The sequence below is a fragment of the Equus asinus genome, chromosome 28 (genome assembly GCF_041296235.1).
Source record: "Equus asinus isolate D_3611 breed Donkey chromosome 28, EquAss-T2T_v2, whole genome shotgun sequence".
Classification (NCBI taxonomy): domain Eukaryota; kingdom Metazoa; phylum Chordata; class Mammalia; order Perissodactyla; family Equidae; genus Equus; species Equus asinus.
Genome location: NC_091817.1, coordinates 50,194,350 through 50,204,254, shown reverse-complemented (window position 1 = coordinate 50,204,254; position 9,905 = coordinate 50,194,350). Strand labels below are relative to the sequence as shown.

Below are 9,905 nucleotides of genomic sequence, written 5' to 3'. Positions count from 1 at the left end.
GGCCCTGCTCCACCCTGAGCTGACCTGGCAGCTCCAAGCCCAGCAGTGTGGGCAGGGAAAGGGCAGGCCCAGGGGGCAGCCAAGTTTGCACATAGGCTGCGCATTCCTCTTTCAGCTCCCACCAGGCCCCCAGGAGAGCCAGCCACTGTGGTGGGCCCAGATGCGAGGGTGGGTGAGTCAGCAAGGCTGGAGGAGGCCAGTGAGCACCGGGTCAGGGCTGCAGCTGCCCCGGAAGTCCTGGGTTTCTGTCCTGGCTTCCCTCGGGGTGTTGCTGGGGTGGTGAGATCTCGGGATTTCCCACGACGTGTTTCTTGGCTGCTGAGAAACAGGCGCATCCTCCCCCTCAGCGCCTGGCTCAGAGTGGCTGAGTGGGACTGGAAGGAATGAATCCTCCACACGGAGAGGCCCCATGAGTCCTTGCAGCCAGCCCAGGTTTTCCTGCTGTGCGTCTCCCTGCCTGAGCCCTCTCTCCAGTACCCCTGGGGGCGGCAGACAGTGGGTAGGTCATTCACAGACTGCCCTTGAGCTAGGCGCTTTCCTTCTCTGAGCTCAGTTGCTTCATGTGTTAGAAACCCTTGAGTATTATTGGTTTTCTTTTTTTTTTCCTGAGGAAGACTGAGCTAACATCTGTGCCAATCCTTCTCCACTTTATGTGTGAGTTGCCGCCACAGCATGGCTGATGAGTGGAGTAGGTCTGCAGCCAGAATCCAAACCTGAGAACCTGGGTGCTGAAGCCGAACATGCAGAGCTTAACTGCTACGCCCCTGGTTTTCTCTAAAGCCATTGGTGCCCTGCTGACCCCTGGCCCCCAGATCCTAATCGATGGAGGAGGTGGTGGCCCATCTTATGCATCCTTCGCCTCTTTGCACATCATGCTGGGCACTGGCTGGAACGTGTGGATGAGCAGAGCCCAGGGTACCCTGAGGTTGGCCAAGCAGGAGGGACTCCCTAACTCTCACCAGACCAGGAGTTCCTCGCGTTTCCGTGCTGGCGTCAACCTGTTTCCTCTGTTCCTTCATTCACCTGCTTTGAGCAAGTATTGATGCTGGACATTTTTCACAGCCTTCCCCCCAATATAATCCTAAAAACCACCTGGACGGTGGAAATGATCCCATTTCCCAGGGAAGCCACACTGCAGCTCACTCTCCCTGACCTGGCCTCTGCTCTCGACTGCCCCTGCCACACCCTCATCTTTGCCTCGACCCCACTGCTGCCAGCGACGGTCATCCTTCTGCTCCCTCCCAGGCAGAGCTGGAGAGGCAGCAGACGCTGGCCTGGGCCAGGCTATGGAGGGCAGAGCAGGGCCGTCAGTCTTAGCTGTGTGTGTCACCTCTCTGAAGTCCCTCACCTTTGCTTGCCCTGCTAGCTGGTCAGCCTCAGGGGACACTAGACATGATCAGGTTCATGGCTGCAGCTCCAGGCCGTGTCTGCTGCTCAGGGGCAGGCCATCAGCCCCTGCTCTCCTTTGGCCCTCCTGTCATCCTGTCCAGCCAGACCCCAGTTTTACTGCTGAGATGGGAGGAGGAAAACAAGCTTCTGAAAGTTGGGTTCCCATGGAAAATGCTGATTGATTTCTCATCGGGCCCCCTTTACCAGCAGCTCCCTCTCCGGGTGTGGGTGTGAGTGCCGCCTGACTCCTTGTAGCCGTTTGTAAAGAGCTCCTGGCCGCAGGCACCTGTTGGCATGTTTCTGCGTAGTGGGTTCCAACTTCTAACCCTCCACCTCAGCCAGCCCCGAGGCCAGCAGGCAGGTTCCAGACCTGACCTGGAGCCATGGGTGCAGAGCCAAGCGCCACTGCTGACTCTGGTGCAGTTACGTCCTGCAGGGGACAGCTGAATGCTGGGCCTTCGGGCAGCAACAAAGCAGAGTCACCAGGCCAATTCTAGATTGGTGGCAGGTGGGTTGGAGGGGACAGTTTGACGGCCAGCCCTGTGCCCGGGTGGAACGTGTCCCTTACAAGAACCCTGGGATCTGCTGACGGGAGCAGGATGTGGGCTAACTCTCCGCTGGATCGATTCCTGTTCTCCGTTTCCAGGAAGAGGGGCTGGGGAAACTCAGTGGGAATGTACTCAGGGAAATAAACAAATAACTCGCCCAATCTCATCAGGTCTCTGGCCAGGAGTCAGGAAAACAATATTTGGAAGCAACAGACAACATCGTTGCCAATCTTCATCTTTTCGCTTGAGGAAGATTGTCCCTGAGCATTTTCACCATTTTAAGTGTACAATTCAGTAGCATTAAGGACATTCACAGTGTTGTGTAACCACCACTATTTCCTGAACTTTCTCACCATCCCAAACAGAAACTCTATACCCATTAAGTAATAATTCCCCTTGCCTCCTCCTCTCAGCCCCTGGCAACCTCGAATTTACCTTCTATTTCTATGAGCTTGCCTTTTCTAGATGCTTTAGATAAGTGGACTCCTACCCTCTTTGTCCGTTTGTGTGTGACTTCTCTCACTGAGCACCATGCTTTCGAGGCTCCTCCACGCTGTAGCCTGTGTTGGTGCTTCACTCCTTTTTACGGCTGAACCACATTCCATGTATGGATGGACCACATTGTATCTATCTGTTCAGCCATTTGGGTAGAGTCAAGCAACAATGATTATATTACCCTTGGGGACAAATTAACCTGAGTCATCAGGTCCCCTCAATGACACGCTTGCCCGGCCCCTCCTCTCTCCCTGGGGGACCTGGCCACTCTTGCTCATCCAAGACTAAATTACTATCTTAATCCACAATGAGGAGCCTCATAGGACCCCGAGCTGGGGGGTGGCAGGACAGAAGTGGCTTTGGACTTGGAATCAGGAAAGCTGGCCTCGAGGCCTGGCTTGTCCTTAGGCAATGACTTCCCCTTCTGGCTCCTGTGTTCTCATCTGCAAAGGGGGTCTGATTAGAACTGAACAGATTGGCTGGGCTGCGGAACAGGCTGGGCTCCCCGCTGCCTCCTGCCTGGCAAGTAGGCAGGTCAGGAAGTTCTTCTGAGAATCTGTCCCCACTGTGCTCATCTTAAATTTATTTTGTGAATAGACTGATACATGTATATAGCAAAAAATCAAAACAGCGCAAAAGAGTATTTCAATGACCATATGCTCCCTCCCAGAGACAGGGTCCGGGCAGGGGGCTTGTGGGCAGGCATGCTGCTTTCTCCCAGTTGTAATACTGTATCTTAGAGATTCTTCCATAGCTGTGCTCGGGGAGTGCTGGATTCTCTTTAACAGCTGTGCAGCAGGATACACTGTAACTTATTTCGCAGCTCCTGTGGATGGACAGTTACTTTTTTTCCTAGTCTTTTGCTACTCACAATTCTTAGAGCAGACGTTCCAGCAGACCTGCAGGGCAGGTTCTCAGATTTCCCTGTCTCTTTGTAGCCGCTCTTTCAGGGCCAGACCACGCGGGAAGCACTGGGAGCCGCTGGAGCTGGGTGGGTCTGGGGGCTGTGGGCCCGGCCGCTCTAGGGCTCTCCTCCCCTCCTCCCCATTCCCCAAATGCTCCTGCCTCCCCGCCCGCCTCCCCCGGCCCCCGCCCTTGCTCTTGGGAAAGAGTCTAAAACCTTATGTCCTAAGCCTTAGAAGGACTTAGCTTGAAAGACTGGTTTTTAAACTTTTCTCTTTTTTTGCATTGAAACCCTTTATACAAACAAGATTGTCTCACGCCCCCCACATGTAAAACAGCTGCTCCCACTGACACACCAGAGTGGGTGGGGCGGAGGCTCACGCGAGTCTTCCTTCCTACCTGTGCACGGATTTGAAAATCCCTTGTTTAGGGTGTTGCTGCTAATGCTGAGTGGACAGCTCTCTGAGACTGTCCACCTCAGCCCTCTTATTTTACTCCTGAGGGCAGAGCCCAGAGAAGGGCCCGCACAGAGGTGAGGATGCCTGCCCAGGATTCGCCCGCTGCCCCTCTGCCCTGGGCAGGTCTGCCTTCCGACACTGTGGGCACTTCACTAAAAGGTGGTGTGTCTGGGGGGTCTGCCCTGAGCAGGTGAGGGGGAGTTGGATGGTTGGGATTGGGGTCAGTGGACCTGTGCAGGTCGCTATCAGTGTCCCCAGAGGGGAGCCCCCAGCTGTCCCCATGATTATAAGGGCAGGACAGGCGGAGGAAAGGGTGAGAGGAGCCCTAACCCTGCTGCAGTGTCTCTTCTGCCCATGTCCACTGCTGGCTTCCAGGTGAGCTTTTCTCTCTCTTTTCCTGCCCTCCCTGTGCCAGGCCACAGCCTGATTAAGAAGGATGATGGGGGATAACTGAGGGGACAGATGGCAGTCCCTCATCGGTTACGTGTTACTTCTCAGTCCACTTTGACATGGTTCCTCTTAGTACTTCACAACTCCACCGCTTGGGGCCCCCATCCAATCTCGGAGATGTTCCCTGAGCACAGAAAGGAGGGAGGCCTCCCGGGCCAGGGAGCCAGCAGCTGGTGGCACCCATGTGTGTTGGCCTTTTGGTCATCTCCGTTGATGCGGATGCTGCTCGGAGACCCTGGCCACCACCCCTGACAAGGGATGACCCAAGGCAGCCAGATCCGGCCTTACCTGGGGGGCAGCTCCAGCTGTCTGTACCAGAGGCTGGGAACAGGCAGCCTTTGCAGGCGGCTCCTGGGACCCCCAATCAGCAGGACCCCACATCTCCAGCCTCCTTCTGGCTCTGCCCTTGGGAGGAGCTCCGAGGCTACAAGTCTCGAGGGACCTAGAAAAAGTCCAGGGTCAGATGGGACCGCAGTCAGGAGTTACGAGGCTCCAGCAGGCAGGAGGAGAGGTGGGGAGGCCAGTCAGCACCTAAATGCCAGACTTCATCGAAGTCCACATTTCTGGCCTTTGAAGAGTGGGAGAGTCTGGGCCTGTGTACAGCCTGGCATCAGTCGCTGGTGGGGAGCTGGTCAGTGCTGGGCATAGGCTCTTGGGGTCCCCACCCCTCAACCTTGCTCTTTCCCTACACAGAGAGTCTGGGACGCTGGCCTGAGTCCAGCCACACTGTGGGCTCTGCCTCTCCCTCTGTGGGGCCCTTCCCCCTCTCCTTTCCGAGCCACCTCAAGGGTGGCAGAGGCCCAACCTAGTGGCCTGGGTGAAATGCCGGCAACCCTGGACTCAGCCCTGGCCTGTCCACTCAAGGGGCAACAGGCCTGGCGGGTGCTCTGGCTGTCATCACTCCACTTTGCGATTAGGGCCAAGCTGAAGGTGGCGGCCGGCGCGGCTGGAGCGGCGGGGCCTCCCATCCGACCCCTAGACTGGTTGTGGCACTGGCACTGCGGGCGGGCCCCGAGCCACCTCGCGGTCCCCAGGGGGCGCTACGACTTCACATCTGTGGGAGCAAAGCGAAAGTCGCTCCTGACACGCGGGGCGCAGTTGCGCGTGGGGTACTGCCCGGGGAGGCCGGGCACTAGGGAACCGGTCTTTGGCGCTCGGCCGGGGCAGCCGGAGGAGAAGGGCCGCCCCCGCGCGCACACCGAGCCGCGGCGCCAAGGCTATTGGGGATGGGGTTCTTCTAGGACGTGCGCCCCGCGGCCGGGGGTCTCCTGTCCGGCTTGCCAGCCCCGGCCGGGAGGGCTGGCTGGGCACGCGGGCCGCGTGGAGCCGCGTGGAGCCGCGGAGGGGGTGGCGGGCGCGCCGGGCCGTCGGGGGAGCGCGGAGGCGGGCCCGCGGCTGAGGGCGGGGGCCGAGCTTATAAAGGCCCGCGGGCGGGCGGGCGGGCGGAGGGAGGGAGGGAGTTGCTAAGCCGCCGACCGGCCCTGCTCGGCCGCCGAGAGCCGCGCGCTGCGCTCCGCCGCGGGGCAGGGCTGACGCCGCAGCGGACGCGGGCCCCGGCCGTCGGCACCGGAAGGAGGAGAAGGAGGAGGAGGGCGCGGAGGCGCTCGGGTCCCCGCCGACCAGCCGGGGGTACTGGCCGCGGCGCTCCGCACGTGCGGCGACCCGCCCTGTGCGCCATGGCGCGTCGGCCCCGGTTGCCGGGTGCCGCCCCTTAGCGCCGAGGCGGCCCAGCGACCCCGGGACCCGGGACCCCCGGGCATGGAGCCGCACGTGCTCGGCGCTCTCCTCTACTGGCTGCTGCTACCCTTCGCGCTCCTGGCCGGTGAGTGGGGCGGGCGCGGCGGGCTCTGGGCTGGGACAGGGGCTGCGTCCCCGCTCCCTACTTCCCGGCCGGGCAAGGGCCGTGCGCGGGCGGGCGCAGAGATTCCCCGGGACGCGCGGCCCTGGGCGCCCGCATTCCAGAAGCATGAGAGCGCCGGGGAGGCCGGGGCGGCGCGGGCGGCCTCGGCGGGGTCCCCGTCCGAGCGCCGGGCTGGGAGGGCGGCAGCGGGTGGCAGAGGGATGGCACCCCGGCGCCCACGGGAGCGGGAGGCGAGTGCCCCCGAGAGCGCGGCTGGTGCCTTCGCCCGGGGCGCTGGAGAGGAGGGTCGCCGGCCAGGGAGGAGATTGTCTGCCCCTATGGGAAGGGCCGGAGTGCTGGTGAGGGGGGCACGAATCTCTTTTTCTCTTTCGTGTTTAAAAAAAAAAAGCGCAAACTTGCATCATGACTTCCTGACCAATCTTGGAGAAGGCGGGCTTCCTGCCTGGAGCTGTTTAATCTGGATCCTGCAGAGCAGAACTAACGTCCGTGCCCTGGGCTCAGGCCCTCGCTCTTCCCCTTCCCGTCCCCACCCCGCCAGCCGGACTGGGGCAGGCCCAGGCTTTGGAAAGAATAGTCCGGGTTCCTCCCTGCCCGCCGGCCCTGGCTTGCTCCCTGGGTTGGGTGGGAGAACAGCCCCTGGAGGCTCTGGCTTTAGGATCAGAGCTGGGTGTCCCCAACTCTGGCATCAGTGTCCCCTGCTGGCCGGGTCATCGGTGCCCCTTCCGAAAAGCATGTCGCTGTGGTTCTGTCCTCTGCACCCTTCCCTGCGGCCACTGTGCTGAGAGCACAGCACCCAGGAGCTCATCCCACCCCTTGCCCAGCCCCCAGCCCCCTCCATGCCAGGCTGTCCTAGTGGCCGTGAGCTGGACAGTCTCATTAAATTAATTCACTGAAAGATAGAGTGGTTTGCATTGTGAAAGTCTGTCTGTTGGGTGGAAATCCTTCAGACCATGGCGGGTGGGGGTGTTTTTATTCTGAAAGCCTTTCCAGAGCCTCTTCAATCACTCCAGGTAGGCCTCTGCCAGCGTCTATTACAGGTCAGAGTAGACGCCCCGTGGGCCAGGAATGCAGGGGACCCAGAGCAGCCTGCACTGTGGCTCCCAGACAGACCATGTTTTGATCTGTAGCAGAGAAAGGTGGTGAAGCTTGGGGACATTTTCAGGACAGGAATCAATGAAAACCATTGAGGCCGGAGAGGAGGGTCTGAGTCAGCCCTTGTGTGGACAGACAGCCTGGGCTCTGCTCCGGAGAGCGCAGGGTCAGCCGGCTGTGCTCTGTGCCGGCTTGGTTTCCTCCTCGGGCCTCTAGACAGCCAGACGGTACAAACAAGCAGAACAGACCCAGCTAGAGGTCGGTGGAGGAGCTGGCAGTGTTGGGGGGAGTGACAGGGAAGGCTCTCAGAAGAGCAGGTTCACCCCTGCTGGCCGCACCTGCAGCCCCCTGAGCACAGGGAGGGGACCTGTAAGGCCTGGGGGGAATCGGAGCTGGGCTCCTTCCTGAGGGGCGGCTCCCCGGTGGTGGAATCTCATGGTGCAGGGTCGGTAAACTTTTTCTGTAACGGGCCCCCTAGTAAATGTTTTCACATCACGAAATCTTCTGATATTTTTTCCAACCATTAAAAAATGTAAAACCACTCCTAGCTTGTGGGCTGTACCCAAACAAGTGGTGGGGCCAGATTTGGCCTGAGGGCTGGAGTTTGTTGATCCATGAATTAGCCGGGGGTCCCGGGTTCTTCCCGGGTTCTTCCGGCTCTCTGGTGGCAGCTCCCGCCTCTACAGGCACTGGGCGGGGTGGGCCGGGGACCATTCTCTGGTCCTCTGGATGCTGCGCTGGCGCTCACGTGGGGTTCCCACCTGGGCCACAGTAGAGTCACCTGAGGGAGCTTGTTGATGAATTCTCTGTACTTCTTGCTCAGTTTTTCTGTGAACCTAAAACTGCCCCCAAAATAAAGTCTATTAATTAAAAAAATAATAAAGCCTGCTATCCGGGCCACGCCCACCTGGGTTCTGTGCCGCGTGTGGGGCGGGCTGCAGAGTTGTTTCTTGAGCTCTGGGGGAGGGTGACGTGGAGCCGCCAAGGCGCTGCCCAGCGACACCTGAGACTCTGGCGCTGGCTCCCGCAGGCATGGGCAGCTCCCGAGGGAGCCTCGCACCGTCCTGCTGATGTCGAGGCCCGCCGGCCTGGCTGGGGTGGGGGGGCTGTTTGCTCCGCTGTTTTCTGAGGCTAGAAAGGGTGAGTTCTGCATGTTTTGGAAGTGAGAGACGGGTGTGTCTAAAGCCTTCAGAGGAGATTAGTCAGACTGGTGCCCTATGCTGGCTCGGGCAGCAGCCGAGGCGAGGGTCTGAGTCATCCTGGAGTGCCCTCAGCCCCACACCACTCCCTGTGCAGAAGCACTGCCCGGACAACGAAGAGAACGCTCTTCCTCGTGGCAGAGACTCCCCGACTCCCCCTGGGAGGGGTGACGCTGCCGCATCTCACCTGGGGGGTCTGGACCCAGAGCTGGAATCTTCGAGAGGGATGTCGGGCTGGGCGTCTTGTGATTCCCACAGGACAGGCCGTGCCTCCTGACTCTTGACCTAACGGGGGCAGCCAGGAACAAACAACGGAGCCGAAAGGCAGGTGGTTAGAACAGGAACCTCCTCGCCGATGGCGGAAACAAACCCGGTGCCGCAGTGTCGCTTCGCCTTGTAGGACCAGCCTCCCTGGCAGGCCCGCCCACCGCACACAGCCAGCCCCTGCGCCAGACTCATTATTACTGAGAAGTGCTGCCGTTTAGAATGGGGACACTTCCTCCTTTTCGTGGTGTTTCCACCAGCGCTGACTCAACACCCCTGTGAGGCGGGCAGGACGGGGTCCTCTCGACGAGACAGCGGAGGCCTGGACGCACGGCCTTGTTCGTGTGCAGGTGTGAGATCCAGGACTGCCCAGTAGCCCCTTGGGGGTGAACCATGCTGGGCTCTCAGAGCCAGCTTAGGTGTGGTCTGTCCCATCCAGAGGCCACACTCTGCGGGTGCCACTAGGAAGGAGAGCACCCAGGACTGGTGGCCTCAGAGCTGGGGCAGGCCCTGCTTTCCTCTGGGGAAGGGATGCTGCCTTGGTGTTGGCCCCCCAGGAAGACTGGATGAGTCAGCAAGACTGAGGCGCCTGGTTGACAGGACCGAAAGGGGGTGTGTGCACGTGTTTGAGGGAAGGGCGGGGGTCCACCCAGAAGCTGAGCATGGTTCACCTGTGGCCATCCCTCTGGGGTCATCCTGCTGGCAGCCAGGCCTGGAGAGCCCCCGGCCCCACAGGGAAGGGTCCTGCAGAGGAAGTGTCGTGGCTGTGGGTGGGAGGAGTGCCCAGTCTCGCTCCTGGCCGCGTGGGGCGGGCTGCTTCCTGGGTGGCGTCTCTCCCATTCTGACTTGGCACTGAATTTGCTTTCGGTCCTCAGAGATGGAGAGGAGGAAGGGCGGCCTCCTCGACCTCACCTTGAGGGGCCCCATCCGCCCTGAACGCAGCTGCCGGGGCCCGCCTTCCTGGCCATCCTGAGATGGGGCCATCCCCGAGGAGTCACAGAGGTCCCCTTCCTGCCACCACAATCTTCAGCCCCCCGGTGCGAGCCACCTCTTATGGGAAGCGATGCATGGCCACTCTGGTCCTCAGAAATCCCCTTTTCCTTAGAATTCAACAAAAGTTGGTCTTTGTCATCTATTTTCGAAATATATAGACATTTTTTTATGTGGATTCTTTTTTGACGTAGATTCTTTCCCTCTGGTTACCAAAGCAGTTCTGTGCTTCCTCGTGGTGAAGACGCAGGCGTCA

The 9,905-nt window shown here is 60.1% G+C and overlaps 1 protein-coding gene and 1 long non-coding RNA gene across 5 annotated transcripts in view; one reads left to right on the top strand and one right to left on the bottom strand.

The window, feature by feature from the left end:
• Nucleotides 1-2,993: 2,993 nt before the first annotated feature.
• On the bottom strand, nt 2,994-8,719 carry LOC123281497 (uncharacterized). Its single transcript, XR_006521049.2, has 3 exons — nt 8,583-8,719; nt 4,532-4,685; nt 2,994-3,258 (listed from the first exon to the last, which is right to left on the bottom strand). It is a non-coding gene; the product is annotated as an uncharacterized lncRNA (long non-coding RNA).
• Nucleotides 5,688-9,905, top strand: part of PIEZO1 (piezo type mechanosensitive ion channel component 1 (Er blood group)) — a 66,115-nt gene continuing 61,897 nt past the window's right edge. For all 4 annotated transcript variants that reach the window (XM_014836580.3, XM_070500527.1, XM_070500528.1 and 1 more), the window contains exon 1: nt 5,688-6,065. In XM_014836580.3, the coding sequence (XP_014692066.3) occupies nt 6,002-6,065 (64 nt within the window). In that variant the 5' untranslated portion in view covers nt 5,688-6,001. The remainder of the gene's footprint in view (nt 6,066-9,905) is intronic.